The sequence below is a fragment of the Leopardus geoffroyi genome, chromosome B1, assembly GCF_018350155.1.
Source record: "Leopardus geoffroyi isolate Oge1 chromosome B1, O.geoffroyi_Oge1_pat1.0, whole genome shotgun sequence".
In the NCBI taxonomy this organism is placed as follows: Eukaryota; Metazoa; Chordata; class Mammalia; order Carnivora; family Felidae; genus Leopardus; species Leopardus geoffroyi.
The window spans coordinates 172824809-172842394 of record NC_059327.1 but is presented as its reverse complement, the minus strand read 5'-3'; the positions used below and the strand labels follow the sequence as shown (position 1 = coordinate 172842394).

General features: G+C 37.8%; 1 protein-coding gene across 3 annotated transcripts in view; it reads left to right on the top strand.

The window, feature by feature from the left end:
• The window catches only part of WDR19 (WD repeat domain 19), a 116140-nt gene that overhangs the window by 29362 nt on the left and 69192 nt on the right, over positions 1 to 17586 (top strand). For all 3 annotated transcript variants that reach the window (XM_045474999.1, XM_045474998.1, XM_045475000.1), the window contains exons 10-14: positions 8817 to 8887; positions 9349 to 9521; positions 9614 to 9728; positions 10587 to 10693; positions 11633 to 11755. In XM_045474999.1, the coding sequence (XP_045330955.1) occupies positions 8817 to 8887; positions 9349 to 9521; positions 9614 to 9728; positions 10587 to 10693; positions 11633 to 11755 (589 nt within the window). The remainder of the gene's footprint in view (positions 1 to 8816; positions 8888 to 9348; positions 9522 to 9613; positions 9729 to 10586; positions 10694 to 11632; positions 11756 to 17586) is intronic.

Sequence of the window (17586 nt, the reverse complement as noted above, 5' to 3'; positions counted from 1 at the left end):
AAGACATACAGAGAAAGACAGATACCATATGCTTTCACTCTTGTGTGGATCCTGAGAAACTTAACAGAAACCCATGGGGGAGGGGAAGAAAAAAAAAAGAGGTTAGAGTGGGAGAGAGCCAAAGCATAAGAGACTCTTAAAAACTGAGAACAAACTGAGGGTTGATGGGGGTGGGAGGGAGGGAAGGGTGGGTGATGGGTATTGAGGAGGGCACCTTTTGGGATGAGCACTGGGTGTTGTATGGAAACCAGTTTGACAATAAATTTCATATATTGAAGAAAAAAAAAAACCTGGGCAGAATGCATGGAACAGCTATTTGAGGACTTTAAAAAGTAAATAGTAGGCATATTGAAGAAGACCAGAATTTGAAGTACCACTGAACCAGTAATGAGTCTCCCATTCGTCTTCCAATCTCTCAGGACTGAAGGCAGCCAAAATCCAGAAGTAGAAACCAGAACTTAAATGAGAGAGCTCTGAGAGAAGTCCTGGTTCTGGCTCAAGTTGCAGGAAAGAGAACTCCTCTTACGCTCGGAGACAGTTGGGGAAATTTCCCAGTTTCCTTTCTTTTTCTTTCTTTCTTCTTTCATGCCCTGGCCACCAAGCAACCTGCAGTGGCAGCAACAGCTCCAGCAAGAAGGACCCTCAGATGCCTACAGCTCTGACAGAGGGTAACCTTCCTCCAGTTACAGGGGCTGTGGTCCCAGGAAAGTGGGGTAAACCCTGCTGCTTACTTTTCTCCCTGCCCTCCCACTGCTTGGTGGCAGGTATGGGTACAGTTGTGGGAGGGACAAGACCCTGCAAGGTAACTAGAGCCCAAACTTTACTGCTGGAAGACCAAAAAAGGGATCCCCAGGGAATCAGAACATACCAGGGAGATCCTAGAGAGGGAGGAGCTCTGGAAAGCAAGCATCTAAAGATATTTATGAGCTCCTAGGTTCACTCCTGAGCTATACATGTGTATCTCATCCTAACTAAACATATCAAAGACTTTGAGAACTGAACTAAAAGATCATAATGCAAGTCCTATGGGCCACAGAGTGGGCCATACAGGAACATATCCGAATATGACTGCAAAGCCTTTGAAAATGGAACTGATGTTGAAACCACAACCCACAAAAGGCTGGTTGATACTCGTGGCCTGAACCCAACTGGGTTGGTTGCCTGCTTTGGAAAAAAAAAAAAAATTAGCCTTCTCTATGGGACTTAGACAAGGTGCAAGAGTCTCAAACATAATATTCAGAATGTTCAAAATAGAACCCAAAGTTGCCTGACATACAAAGAATCAAGAAAGTTTCAACTTGCTTGGAAAAGGCAATCAAAAGATGCCAGTGCCAAGAGGATGGAGGTAAAGGTAGCAGCTTTATAAAAATTGTCCAAATAAGTCCAAAAAAACCTAGCTCAGATACATCATAAACTGCTAAAAACTAAAGACAAAAAAAACAGCTAAAGAACAGCATTTTAAATGACAGTGGATTTCTCACCATAAGTCATGGAGGCCAGAAGGAAGCATCACAGCTTCCTAAAGGGCTGAGAGAAAAGAACAGTCAGCTGAAATTCATTACCCAGTGAAAATATCTGTCAGTAATGAAGTGAAATGGAAACATTCTCAGGTGAGGAAAAATGAAGAGAATTTATTGCTAGCAGACCTGCTCTAGAAGAATTGCTGAAGGAAGTTCTTCAGATGGGACAGAACAGATGACAGCAGAGGATTCAGAACATCGAGAATGAAGGAAGAATGACAGAAATGGTAAATACAATAGATCATTTTTTTTGAGACCTTTAACATATGTGCTGTTGAAAGCAAAATTATCATATTGTCTGATAGCATGTTCAGCATATTAAGATGTAGTACATAAGACAACCCCAACATAAAGGGAAGAGGTTGAAGTTATATGGGATTTCTACATTATTTGAAGTGGTGAAATACTGATTCTAAAGAGACTGTGAAATTAAATATGTATGTTATAATCTAGAGCAATCACTAAAAAATAGGCAGAGATATATACAAAAACACAATAGGTAAATTAAAATGGAATACTGAAAAATCTTCAAATCTAAAAGTGGCAAGAAAGGACAAAGAGGAACAAAGGGACAAACAAAATAACAAAACAGTAGATTTAAGTTCACACAGATCAATTAACTATGTTAAACGTGTAAATGACAATGCTATTAGACATAGACTATTAGAATTCTTAAATGACCCTATTATATGTTGTAAGTAACTCACTTCAATATAATCATGTAATGAAATAACCAGGTAAAAGTGAAAGGATGGAAAAAGATCATCCAAGTGCTAACCAAAAGAAAGCTAGGTGTCTGTCTGGGTATCAAACAAAGAGCAAAGAAAATTACAGGGATGGGGAGAGAGACTGCATATTGATTAGATATAACAATGCTCAATGAGCATGCACCTAGCAACAGAGCCTCAAAATAGATGAAGTAAAAACTGGCAGAATTAAAAGGAGAAATAGACAACAATAATAGTTGAAGTCCTCAGGGTCCCACTTTCAGTGATGTATGGAACAATTAGAAGTACAACAAGGAATTAAAAGTATCAAATTGACACTTATTAAGTAGAGCACAGTGTCAGATCATGAGCTGCCGTTCAACAATACACAACAAGAAGAACTGAAATGGAGAAATTCACTATTCACAGGTCCAGGAGGAAATACCTGGCCTGTCTTGAGGGGTCTCACAGAGAGTTCAAGGCACAGTTCAGACAAAAAGAGACAACCAGGGTCCATGTGCTGTTAATAGGGTTCATGGAAAAAATAGGGTTCATGAATAAACTGCTTTAGGTTTCCCAGGCTAAGTCCAAATTGGTCAACTCTAACCAAAAGAGTGGGGTAAGCCCCAGAGATCTTATCGTAGGGGAACATAAGGCACACAGGTGGTAGGAGGCAGGGGAGACTGTTGATCACAAGGGCTTTTGGGGAAGTCGCATCCGGAACTTACATTTGCTTGTGACTCTGGGCTGCTACCTAGGGCATGCACTTATAAGAAGGAGGGAGGGGTGTCAATTTAAGGCCATTTGGCCAAACAGAATGGATGCTGAGGCAGCAGTACCATGGAGTAGCTTAGCTAAACTCTTCATAGATTTGGACAGCACAGTAAACCAACTAGACTTAACATACATCTGTTGGACATTACACCAACAATGGAATATATGTTTTTTCTATGCACCCATGGAACATGCACCAAGATAGTCCATATCCTGGACCATGAAACCTCAACAAATTTATTTTTATTTTGTTTTAGAGAGTGAGAGCAAGAGAGTGGGTGGGCGAGCGGGTGGAGGCGGAGAGAATCTCTAGCACACTCCATGCTTAGCAGAGTCTGACATAGGGCTCAATCCCATTACCCTGGGATCCTTATCTGAGCTGAAATCAAGAGTTGACCACTCAACCAACTGAGCCACCCTGGTGCCCACAAAACCTCAAGAAATTTAAATTGAAGTCCTACAAAATGTGTTCCTTGGCTATAATATAACCACACTTGAAATGAATAATAGAAAAACAACAGGAACTTCTATGAACACTTGGAAATTAACCTACTCCAAATAAATCATGAGTATATCCTAGAGAAAATTTAAAAATACATAGAACTGAAATCTCTAATCAATAATCTAAATTCCTACTTGAAGAAACTAGAAAAAGAAGATCAAACAAAAGGCAAAGCAGAAGGAATAAAATAATAAAGAGCAGAAACTGATGACGTTGAAAATATGTCATCATATTTTCAATATTTTCAAAACAAAAGTGTTTTTTTAAAAAAATTTTGAAACAATATTTCAAAAACAAAAAGGTGTTTTTTTAAAATAATTATAAAAAATTGATCAGCTTCTAGCAAGAATGACAGAAATAAAGACACAAATGGCCAATATCAAGAATGAAACGGGAATATCGCTACAGATCTGGAAGCCATTAAAAGGCTAATAAAGGAATACTACAATTTCAGAACTATAGAGGAATACTACAGACAACTTGGAAATTTGACAAATTAGAAGACTGGAAAAATCCTTCAAAAACCACTACCAAAACTCAACCCAGATGAAACAGATAATCTGAATTAGTCCTGTAACTTTTAAAGAAATTGAATAATTTAAGCCTCCTGAAAAATCTCCAGGTTCAGATGGTTTCGCTGGAGGATTCTACCAAATTCTTTTTAAAAAAGAATTAACACCAATTTTACAAAATCTCCTCAGAAAATAAAAGAGGAGGGAACACTTCTCACCTTATTTTATAAGGCCTTATACCAAAATCAAACTATACAAAGAGAAAGAAAGAAAGAAAGAAAGAAAGAAAGAAAGAAAGAAAGAAAGAAAGAAAGAAAAGAAAGAAAGAGAAAGAGAGAAAGAAAGAAAAAACTAGAGACCAATCTCTCATGAACTTGGACAAAAAATCTTCAACAAAATTTAACAAACTGAAGTCAGCAATATATAAAAAGAATTATACCTCATGACCAAGTGGGATGTATTCCAAGTATGCAAGCCTTATCGACATTCATAATTCAATGAAGTTACTATATCTGCACCTGAAGAAAAACCATACTATCACATCAGTTGACACACAAAAAATATTTCATAAGATCTAACACCTATTCATGATAAGAATTCTCAGTAAGTTAGGGATGGGGGGGAGTTACCTCAACTTGATAAAGAATGTCTAGTAAAAAGCCTAACATCATCTTTCATGGTGAAAGACTGAGTGCTTGCCTCCTGAGATTGGGAACAAGGCAAGGCTCTCCACTCCCACTACTCTAATGCAACCTAATATTAGAAGTTCTAGCCACTGCAGTTTAAGACAAGAAAAAGAAATAAGCTACATCCAGATTGAAAAGAGAAAAGTAAAACCATCTCTGTTTGCAGATGAAATGATTGCGTATGTAGAAAATCTCAAGGAGTACAAACAAGGAATGCCTAGAACTAATGAGTGAGCACTGCATGGCCGTAGGATGCAAGATCAATGCACAAAAATCAGTCACATTTCCATATACTGATAACAAACCTATGGAAACCAAATTAAAAATATGTCCTTTTTACTCCAAAGAAAATGAAATACTTAGATCTACACTTAACAAAGCATGTACAGGGTCTATGTGCTGAAAATTCCAATATGATGCTGAAAGAAATCAAGAGACCCAAAGAAATGGAGAAACACACTGTTCATAGGTCAGAAGACTGAACATAGTGAAGATATCAGTTCTCTCCAAATTAATCTATAGATTTAATGAAATTCATATGAGAATCCCAAGGTGGTTTTTTTGTAGATATAGACAAGTTTATGCTAAAACAGTTAATCCTTGAGCAACAGATGTTTGAACTGCTTGGGTCTTCTTATGTGCAGATTTATTTTTCAGTTTATTTATTTATTTTTTTTGAGAGAGAGGAGGGGCAGGGAGAGAGAGACAGAGACAGAGAGAGAGAGAGAGAGAGAGAGAGAGAGAGAGAATCCCAAGCAGGTTCCTCACTGACAGTGCAGGTAGGTCTTGAACCCCCACAAACCATGAGATCGTGAGCTGAGCTGAAGTCAAGAGTTGGACACTCAACCAACTGAACCACCCAGGCACCCCTACATGCAGATTTTTAAAAATACATACAGTACTGTAAATGTAAATTATCTTTAAGATTTTCTTAATAACATTTTCTTTTCTCTAGCTTACATTATTGTAAGAATACAGTATATATGTATATGACATACAAAATATGTGCTAATAGACTGTTTATATTATCGATAGGGCTTCCAGTCAACAGTAGGCTATTAGTTAACTTTTGGGGGAGTCAATGTTATATGCCAATTTTCAACTGTGCAGGGTTTGGCACCCCCAACCCCCATGTTGTTTAAGAACCAATTGTATATATGCAAAGTCACGGGTCCTAAAATAGCTAAAAGCAATCTTTAGAAAAAAACAATAAAGGGGCACCTGGATGGCTCAGTTGGTTAAGCGTCCAACTTCAGCTCAGGTCATGATCTCATGGTTCATGAGTTCAAGCCCCACATAGGGCTCTGCACTGACAGTTTGGAGCCTGCTTTCGATTCTCTCCCTCTCTCTGCCCTTCCCCCACTTATGCTCTGTGTGTCTCTCTCTCGGTCTCTCAAAGATAAATCAACATTTAAAAAAATTTTTTGAAGAGAACAATCAAATGATAGGAATCATCTTATCTAGTATTAAAGCTCACTTTATAGCTGCAGTAATCAAGACCATGTGGTATGGGCAGAGGGAAAGACACATAGATCAATGGAACAGTAGAGAAGCCAGAAATAAACCCACACAAATATGCACAACTGATTCTTGACAAAAGTAGAAAATTAAATAGAATTAAAATTGCCTTCCCAAGAAATGGTGCCCAAGCAACTGGATATCCATATGGAAAAAACCCGGAAAACAAACTTCACACGTTAATCAAAAGTTAATTCAGTTGGTCATGGATTTAAATTTAAAATGCAAAACTATAGCATTTTTAGATAAAAACAGGAAATCTTCTAGGTCTAGGTCTAGGCAAAGAGTTCTTGGTTTTAAAACCAAAAACATAATCTGTATAAGGAAATACTGGAAAATTAGACTTGCTCAAAACTAAAAAATTTTACCCCATGAAAGATTCTGTTAAGAGAATAAAATATAATCAGCACAATGAGAAAGAATATTCACAAACCACGTATCCAACAAAGGACTAGTATCTAGAATGCATAAAGGGCCCTCTCAAAACCCAAAAGTAAAAAAACCAAACAATCCAATTAGAAGATCGGCAAAAGACATACATTTCAGCAAAGAAGATGTATAGATGGTAAACACATGAAAAGATGTTTGACATCATTAGCCATTCCAGAAATGCAAATTCAGACCACAATGAGATATTACTATGCATCTATTAGAATGGCTAGAATTAAAAATAGTTATAACATCAAGTGCTGGGAAGGATGAGGAGAAGCTAAATCACTCAAACCTTGCCGGTAGGAGTGTAAAATGGTACAGCTACATTGGAAAACAGTTTGGTAGTTTCTTTTTTTTTTTTTTTAATTTTATTCATTTTTGAGAGAGAGCATGGGTAGGATGGCACAGAGAGAGGGGGACAGAGGATCTGAAGCAGGCTCTACACGGACAACAGAGCCCAATGCAGGGCTTGAACCCATGAACCATGAGATCACGACCTGAGCTGATGTCAAATGCTCAACCCAGTGAGCCACCAGGTGCCCTAGTTTGGCAGTTTCTTAAAACAACAACAACAACAACAAAAACTGAACATGTACTTACCGTATGACCCAGGAATTTCACTCCTGGCCATTTTTCTCAGGCACATGAAAATTTATATTCACAGAAAAACCTGAATATGAATGTTTATAGCAGCTTTATTTGTAATAGTCAAAAACTAGAAACCATCCAGATGTCCTTCGGTGGGTGAGTGGTTAAACTAGTACATCCACATCATGGAATACTACTCAGCCATAAAAAGGAACACACTATTGATACAACAACTGATGTGAACCTCCAGAGAAGTACACTGAATGAAAAGTGCCATTCACAAAATGTCACATACTGTGTGATTCCATTTATGTAATCCTGTTGAAATGATAAAGTTATAGAAATGGAGAACAGATTAGTGGTGACCAGGGCTTAGGAATGCATCTGGGGTGGAGAGGAAGGAGGTTAAGTGCGTATATAAAAGGGCAACACAAGGATCCTTGTTGTGATTGAACTATTCTATATCCTGACTGTGGTCCTGGATCTCAGCAATCTCGCATGTGATAAAATCGCATGGAACGAAATACAGACGCATGCGTACATACACATGCACACACAAAATGAATACAGGTAAAACCTGGGACATCTGAAAGAGGTTATATCAATGTCATTATTTGACTATACTATTATCCTGTAGATTTTCAAGATATTAGCATGTAAGGAAAGGTGGAGGGTATAGACAATCTCTGTATATACAATCTCCATATTCTCTCTTACAACTGCATGTGGATCTACAATTATATCAAAATAAAAAGTTAAATGAAAACAAGGAAGTAATATATATAAAGGGAAAACCCTAGAAGGGCGGAAGGGAGGAGAGAGGAAAGGAGACAAAGAGGAAAGAAATCTTACAACCATTGTGTCCCAACACTGTGCTATGCAACTTTCATTGGCATGAACTGACCTGTCTTCTCTGTAACCCTATGAAGTAATATGCCTGCGGTTTTTCATTAGTATTTTTTTAATGTTTATTTATCTTTGAGAGAGAGAGTGGGGGAGGGGCAGAGAGAGAGAGACACACACACACACAGAATCCGAAGCAGGCTCCAAGCTCCAAGCTGTCAGCACAGAGCCCAATGCGGGGCTTGAACTCACAAACTGCAAGGTCATGAGAACCACCCAGGTGCCCAATATGCCTGCAGTTTTTCAGAGCTTTCAACCTATGCCTTGTGATTCCAGATAAATGGTCTTTCTGTTATACCTCATTTCTCTTTGTATGAAAGAACTCAGGGTGGTCGGAGGAGCACACAGATAAGAGAAACCTTTTACTTCTTAAATAATGCTGCTCAGAAGAAAGTCTTCCTACACAAAGTTTTCTTCAGGGTAACTTAAACCTCCTTGTTCCCAAAACTATAGATCAGAGAATGCAGCCGGGCACAACCACCACCCCACAAAGAAAAATTTTTTAAGATAAAATGTAATTATAGAAATTCTATTTTTCTTACCTTGACCCAAATGATTATCCTATACAGGCCCCTTTGGAAAACACTGACCTGTTCTGTAGCCTACACTTTTTCATGAACTGAAACAATTTTGCTTAACGCTTATATTTATATACATATTTTTTCATTTTTCAGCATTAAAATTCATGACTTGGCAGAATTAAAAGATATGTATGCTATAATCAACCTGGATGATGAAAATAAAGGTACTGGTTTTTCTGAAGCAGAGTGACATTTTATTGCAATGACAGAGTAGTGTGTTTACTATTACATGATTTGCATTCATTGTGGGAGGAATAAAATTAACACCCTTCATTAGAGTTTGCTAAAATAACCCTAACTCTAACCTTCATTAGGTTTCCCTAAAAGAACCTACTCCTCTACAAAACTGTAAATCCACTTTAATCAAAGATTTATAGTGAGTTTAATCCCAATTTCAGTTATAAAATCTAAATTCTGACATACTTTCTCTTTGAGCCACTACTGAATGAATCAATGCTCATGCTCACATGCCTGTCCATAGTGAAGTTTTAGTCTGTATAGACCATTAAAGAAAACACTTGAAGATTTTTTTTTTTTTGTCTCTGTAGTTTAAATGAAAATATTCGTTTGCCCGCAACAGTATTATTTGTTCTTGACTACTCCTTTATTCTGTCACTTACTTCAGGGTTGGGCACCTTATCCTGGACAGATGATGGCCAGTTGCTGGCACTGTCTACCCAGAGGGGCTCACTGCACGTCTTCCTGACCAAGCTTCCCATCCTCGGGGGTGCCTGCAGCACAAGGATTGCGTATCTCACCTCTCTCCTTGAAGTCACCGTGGCCAACCCTGTAGAAGGAGTATGAAAATAGTGTTACTTTGATTCTATTTATCAGTAAAACCAAAACGGTTGTAGCTGTTGACTTGCTACTCTTACTCTTCTGTGTTCTAGGAGCTGCCAATCACAGTGTCTGTTGATGTGGAACCCAACTTTGTAGCCGTAGGGCTCTATCACCTGGCCGTGGGAATGAATAATCGAGCTTGGTTTTATGTCCTTGGAGAAAATGGCAAGTATCAATCCAGTTGTCGTTTTCTTAACCAGCATGTAATTTCTGTTATTATTTGGGAAATGCTGAAAGTTTCCTTTAAGACCAGGCCTTTCACTCTTTGTCTTCAGATGCCTCTTTCTTAGCTTAAATGGTTATATGAGTCCTCTAAAAACTTGGCATAATTTTTGGAAGGATTTTATCCTTTACCTTTGCAGTGAACACAGCATTGGTATAGTGGGCAGAGTATGACCTTTAGAATTAGGCCCCGAGTTCAAATTCCCCTTCTGCTACTTGTAGCTGGGTGACTGTAGACAAATTCTCTGCCCCTCTGAGCCTTGTTTTGGAAGGCTTCATCTGGAAAATGAGGATTCTTCTATTTGCAAGGGGTCATGAGGAAAACTAAATGAAGTAACGTGTGATCCACCTTTGCACAATGACTTTCTTGGGCACTTTCTTGGGTAGGCTAGTGGTTGGGTCCCTCCCCCCTCCTTTTATCCATGAAGAAATGACCATTAGCACCTGAAGGGAGCCTTGCTTTTTCTTCTCCCCATTGGGGGTCAGATCTCCCTCAGGAGTAGAGTGAGCCTGAGAATTATCCCCCAATAGAGTACACCATTAAGCTTATTGTCACTAAAGTGTAATTTTTCATTGTTTTATGTGTGATTTTATTTTCTCTTACTTGGTTTCACATGCACCACTATGGAATTCCTGAAGGCAAATCTATATGACAACTAAGATTGTCTTTAGAATGGCCAAAATACAAATTTTTGGTTCAGAATGCCCTTAAAAACACAAATGTAAAAATTATTTGCAAATCTTTATGTAATTTTATTTATATATTAATGTGTGTGTGTGTGTGTGTGTTTATTGCTACAGCTGTTAAAAAATTGAAAGATGTGGAATATCTGGGGACGGTATCCAGTGTTTGCCTTCATTCTGACTATGCTGCTGCACTTTTTGAAGGCAAAGTCCAGTTACACTTGGTAAGTATAATTTTGATGTCCCAGAGCCCTCAGGACTAGTGATGACTCAGTTTAAATGATAATGATGATCAGCCTAATGTCATATTATCAAGAACTTTGGTCAGAAAGCTAGAAAGCCAGGTGTGCATAAGGGACTAACAGAACTCTTTACCCCTTCTGCATGAGATGCTCAGTTAACTTTCTTGCTCTGTTTCCAAGAAACCCAACAAAATATCCACTGTGCTACTCACAACCCTGCCGCAACAAAATAGATCCTGTTGGTAGACTGCATCTAGTGGAAAATTAAAAACTGATGGGCACATTATATGCCTGGTCTTCCTGGAATGAATTGACTTCTGTATTTGGGCATGTCGCTAGGGGGGATCCTTGAAACGAAGCCTATTGTTCAAAAGACATTGGGTCCCGGGGCGCCTGGGTGGCGCAGTCGGTTAAGCGTCCGACTTCAGCCAGGTCACGATCTCGCGGTCCGTGAGTTCGAGCCCCGCGTCGGGCTCTGGGCTGATGGCTCAGAGCCTGGAGCCTGTTTCCGATTCTGTGTCTCCCTCTCTCTCTGCCCTTCCCCCGTTCATGCTCTGTCTCTCTCTGTCCCAAAAATAAATAAATGTTGAAAAAAAAAAAAAAAAAAAAAAAGACATTGGGTCCCAAAATGTGGTCCCTAAACAAGGGCATCTCTTACATCTATTTCATGCCTCTTTGCTTCTGGGAAACCAAAGAGAGTAGCTATTACCACTGCAGGGCCTGCTGCAAAAACCATTCCCCCTAAAATGGGTTGTTTAATGCTGCCCTGCCAGGTGGTTCCTGTCTGATGTCTTTCTCAGTAGACGTTCAGTAGTCTGAACATTTAATCGAACTTAGGAAGACTCTCTCCTATCTCCCTAGATTGTTACAGGCCAGGTTTAGTCAAATACACCTATAAGCTATTATTCTTTTGTATTTTAGATAGAAAGTGAAATCCTGGATGCTCAAGAAGAACGTGAGACTCGACTCTTCCCGGCAGTGGATGATAAGTGCCGTATTTTATGCCATGCCTTAACTGGTGATTTCCTCATCTATGGTACAGATGTACGTAGTGGCTTCTTTGATACAGAACATAGGGGAATTTTTAATTGTTATTTTGTAATATGCATGTATATTGTGTACATTATATTGTTATATACAGTAGATAGACACATACAGCAAATAGGTGGCATGATTTGCTATCAAGTTGCTTTTGTGATTATAAACAATTCTCATGGCAGAGTAAAAAGAGCAGACTTTGGAGCCTGGAAAGTCTGGGCTCACATGCCAGTTCTATTACTTGCTAGGTGGTACTTAACCCCTCCAAGCCTCAGTTTCCTTATCTGGATGCTTTAAGGATTTAATGTGGTGATGAACATAAGACACCTCATTCCGCTTTAGATCTTCACTGCCTACATTTAGTAGGCATTTATTTTTTTTTTAATTTTTTTTTTTAACGTTTATTTATTTTTGAGCCAGAGAGAGAGCATGAACGGGGGAGGGGCAGAGAGAGAGGGAGACACAGAATCGGAAGCATGCTCCAGGCTCTGAGCCATCAGCCCAGAGCCCGATGCGGGGCTCGAACTCATGGACCGTGAGATCGTGACCTGAGCTGAAGTCGGACGCTTAACCGACTGAGCCACCCAGGCGCCCCTGTAGGCATTTAATAAATAGTAAAATTAATTGTGTATTGAGAATCCCACTTTAACCGTCTCGTCTTTTGAACCACCAGTACCCTACTCCTCTAAATATTACATTAGTCACATGGACATAAAACATAGTAATAGCACTTTATGTTTGTACAAATATAGGTTTCAAAGATTTTTCAAAACCTATCATATCGGTTATCTTGTTCAATCTCTAAAATAATTTAGTAAAGGTGGTAGGAAGGGCAGTTTTCCACATTAATTAGAAAAGCAATTCACTGTTTTAAATGTTTCATTTTCTCACATTGAACTGTTCTTTAAAAAAGAGCATGTCTTAAAACACACTATTGCCATAAGGGAGACTTTAAGTTTGACCTAAAATGATCAGTCTTTTTAGTAATATACACCAGTAGGGTAGGCCTGTGTCAGGTAAAGTGGCAAGGGAAATGGTAAATAATAGTAAATATAATACATTTGTATGATACATGACAGTTTATAAAGCCCCGATCTCACTTATTTTATTCATTAGTTTTCTAAAATAAGCAGAGAAGTTTTAGAGATGAGGACACTGAACTTTAAGAGGTTAGTAAGTTTGTGATAGACGTGGAACGTGAACAGTATCTCCTGATGTAAAATCTACTCTTTCCACTATGCCACATGGCATTCTGAAGTGAGAACTCGGGGTGTGGTGGTCTGACATTAAGTCAGCATTTATCTCAATCTTTCTTGAGTGATTCTGACTACGTCATGTTTTTTAAAGTTTTATCGAGGTATGATTGATAGACAACAAACTGCACTATTTAAAGGCTACAATTTGAGGGGCGCCTGGCTGGTTTAGTCGGTTAAGCGTCCAACTTCCGCTCTGGTCATGACCTCGCAGTTCGTGAGTTTGAGCCCCGCATTGGTCTCCGTGCTGACAGCTCAGAGCCTGGAGCCTGTTTCAGATTCTGTGTCTCCCTCTCTCACTGCCCCTTCCCCACTCATACTCTCTCTCTGGCTCAAAAATGAATTAAAACATTAAAAAATTTTAAACCACAATTTGGTAAGTTTTGACATGTATATACCTGTGAAACACCATCAACTCAGTCAAACTAGTGAACACATCCATCACCCCCAAAAGTTTTCTCACACCCCTTTATGATTCTTCCTTCTTGTCCCACCACATTGATTGCTCTCTGTCACTATAGATGAGTTTCTGTTTTCTAGAGTTTTATGTAAATGGAATCATACAGTATGTACTCCTTTCTATCTGCCTTCTTTTATTCAGTACCATTATTTTGAGATTCATTTCCTACTGTGTGTGTCAATTGTTGATTCCTTTTTCTTGCTGGAGTGGTGTTTCATAGTATGCATTTATTACAATTGGCTTACTCAAGAACCTAAGGATGGATATTGGGGCTGTTTCTAGTTTGGGGTTGTTTCCAGCCTGGATTGTTTCCAGTATGGGGTCTTCACAAATAAAGCTGCTGTAAACATTCATGTTCAAGTCTTTGCATGGACACATGCTTTCTTTTCTCTTCCATAAATACCTAAGAAGTAGAATGGCTACATTATATGGCATGTGTGTGTTTAAGTTTTTAAGAAACTGACAGTCTGTTCTCTAAATTGATTGTACCATTTTACATTCCCATCAACAGTATGTGAGTATTCCAATTCCTCTACATCGTCACTGACATTTGACATGGTCAGTCTTTTTAATTTTAGCCACTCTTAAGTGTATCTTAAGTGAAATCTCATTGTGATTTTAATTTGCATTTCTCTAATGGATTAATGTGGAGCATCTTTTCATGTGCTTGTTTGCTTTCTGTGTATCTTTGGTGAAATGTCTGTTCAAATTTCTTTGGCTATTTCCTAATTGGGTTGTGTTCTTATTATTGATTTTTGAGAGGTTTTTGGTTTTTTTTTATATATATATTCTGGATTTAAGTCCTTTATCAGATATATACTTTGCAAGTATTTTCTCTCATTACATGAGTTGTCTTGTCTTTTCTTTCTCTTACCAGTGTCTTTCAAAGAGAAAAGTGTTTTGATTTTGATGAAGTCCAACATGAATTTTTTTTTTATACATTGTGCTTTTGGTGTCCTATCTAAGTAATCTTTGCCTAACCCAAGGTCATAAGGTTTTTCTACTATGTTTTCTTCTGTAAGTTTTATAGCTTTATGTTTTATATTTAGTTCTGCAATCCATTTTGAATTAATTTTTGTTTACACTGTAAGGTACAGTATAGATCAAAGTTCATTTTTTGTTTATAGATATTCCAATTGTTCCAGCACCATTTGTTGAAAAGACTGTCCTTCCTCCACTGAATCGTCTTTGTGCTTTTGTCACAAATCAGTTGTCCCATAGGGGCGCCTGGGTGGCTCAGTCGGTTAAGTGGCCAACTTCAGCTCAGGTCATGATCTCATAGTTGGTGAGTTCAAGCCCTGCATCAGGGTCTGTGCTGACAGCTCAGAGCCTGGAACCTGTTTCCGATTCTGTGTCTCACTTGCTTTCTGCCCCTCCCACACCTCTCTCTCAAAAATAATAAATAAACATTTTTAAAAAATCAATTATCCATAAATAAGTGGGTCTTTTTCTGGAATTGCTCATTCCATTGATCTGTGTGTCTATAAGAGTATCATGCTGTTTTAATTGCTGTAAATTCATAATAAGTCCTAAAATCAGGTAGTGTTAGCCCTCCAACTTTGTGTTTCTTTTTCAAAGTTGTTTTGGCTATTTTCAGTACTTTGCATCACCATTTGAATTTTATGATAAGCTTGTTAATTTTTACAAAAAGGCTGCTGGGAATTTTAATGGTATCATGTTGAACTTACAGATCAGTTGCCATCTTAAACTCTACTCACCAGTGAGCAAGGTATATATTTCCATTTATTTAGGTTTTCTTTATCTTAGTGTTTTCAAGTTTTCTGTGTACCAATACCCCTTTTATCAGATTAATACCTAAGTATTTCATATTTTTGTATTTTAACATTTTTCATTTTTTAATACATAGTATTACATTTTAATTTTTAATTTCTGAATGTTCATTGGTAGCCATATAGAAGTGCAACTGATTTTTGTGTATTATTCCTGTATACTGCAGCCTGGCTAGATTCACTTAGTAGTTCTAGTAGTTTTTTGTAAATTCCACTGGATTTTCTATATAGATGATCATGTCATCTCTGAGTAAAGGTAGTTTTACTTCTTTTCCAATCTGGATGCCTTTTTTTCCAATTCATTGTCGAATAGGAATGGTGAGAGTGGTATCTTCATCTTGTTCTTGACCATGACGTATGATTTTAGCTACAGATCTTTTGTAGATGCCTGTTAACAGGTTGTATGTATACTACAAAACCTAAAAACCACTAAAATAACAAAGTTGTAGCTAAGAAGTCAACAAATTAGATAAAATCAAATAATAAAAAATACACAATTATATTGAACCCATTAAGCTATCCTAGCATTGGCGCTCTTCAAATAATTTTGTTATTTTTTCTTTTTTTCATATTGGATGGTTTCTACTATTGTATTTCAAGGTCATTAGCCTTTTCTTCTGTAGTGTCTAATCTGTCATTAGTCTCATTCAATGTATTTTTCAATTCACATGTGGTATTTTCATCTGTAGAAGATATGTTTCTTTTTTTTAGTCTTCCATGTCTCCACTTAACTTTTTAAACATGAAATATAGTTTTAAAACATTTCATGTTTTAATGACCTTATCTGCTAATTCTAATATCTGTGTCAGGTTTTATTGATTAATTACTCTCTTTATTATGGTTCATGTGTTTCTATGTTTTTGCATACCTGGTAATTTTACCTTTTGGGGTGCTAGATATTTTTGTATTTCTAAAAATATTCTTGAACTTTGCTCTGGGATGCAGTTAATTGACTTAGAAATAGTTTGGCCCTTTTGAGTCTTGGTTTTATAATTTCTTAAGCAGATGTGAAACAGTGCTCAGTCTATAGCTAATTATTCCTCACTTTTGATCTTTCTGTATTCTGTACCCAGTGCCCTGTGAGCTATGATCTTTTTTTTCCAATCTGACTATTGGAAATAGTCACTATTCCCAGTTCTGTTCCCTCTAATCCCTTTGGATGGTTCTTTCCATGGCCTTGTAGTTTTTTCACATGCATGCAGTCATTGCTACCAGCTGAGGACTCACGGTGGACCCCCTGCAGCTCTCCAAGCTTCTTTGTCTCTTGTCCTCTGCCCTGCAAAGTCCAGCCACCTGTGCTCCCTGGACTCTCAGTTCCATCTCCTTAACTCAGGGAGCCCTACCCTGCCTGCATCCTCCTCCCTTTGCCATGCCTTGAAAACTTGCAAAGCAAAAGCTGGAGCAATCATAGGGCTCACCTGGTTTGCTTCCAAAATCTCAGGCATCACTGTTCTTTGTTGCCTCATTCCAATATGTTGACAATTATTTTTTCATGATTTTGTCTGTTCTTTTTGGTTGTTTGGGTGGGAAAGTTAAATCCAGTTTGTTACTCTGTCTTGGCCTGAATAGAAGTCCAAGATGTTATGTGTTTTAATTTTAATTAAACTTTTTATTTTGAGATCATTGTAGATTCACAGGCAGTTGTAGGAAACAATACAAAGAGATCCCATGCAAGAAACAACAGGGAGATCCAATATACTCTTTTCCTAGTTTCCCCCAATGATAACATAATATCCTGGTTATAATATATAATAACATTGATAGTCAAGATACAGAATAATTCTATCACCAGGAGGATCCATGTCTATTTTATAGATACATCCACTTCCCTTCTGCTTTCACCCCCATCTTAATCCCTGGTAACAAAGTTACAGTTGACCTTGAACAACAGGAGTTTGAACTGTACAGGTCTACTTATATGTGGATTTTTTTTTCAATAAATTGAGTATAGTACTGTAAATGCATTTTTTCTTAAGGTTTTTGTAATATGTTCTCTAGCTTTATTGGAAGAATTCAGTATATAAGACATTTAACATACAAAATATGTGTTAATCAACTGTTGTGTTATTGGTAAGGCTTCCAGTCAACAGTAGGCTGTTAGTAATTTTGGGGGGAATGCAAAAGTTATACGTGGAGTTTTGACTATAGGGGTGGTCAGTACCCATAACCCCTGTGTTGTTCAAGGGTCAACTGTAATCTGTTCTCCATTTCTATAATTTGTCATTTGATTCATTTGAGTCATTGTGTGCATCAATAATTTTTTTCCTTTTTATTGCTGAGTAGCATTCTATGATATGGATGTACCAGTTTGTTTAAGGATTCACCAACTGAAGG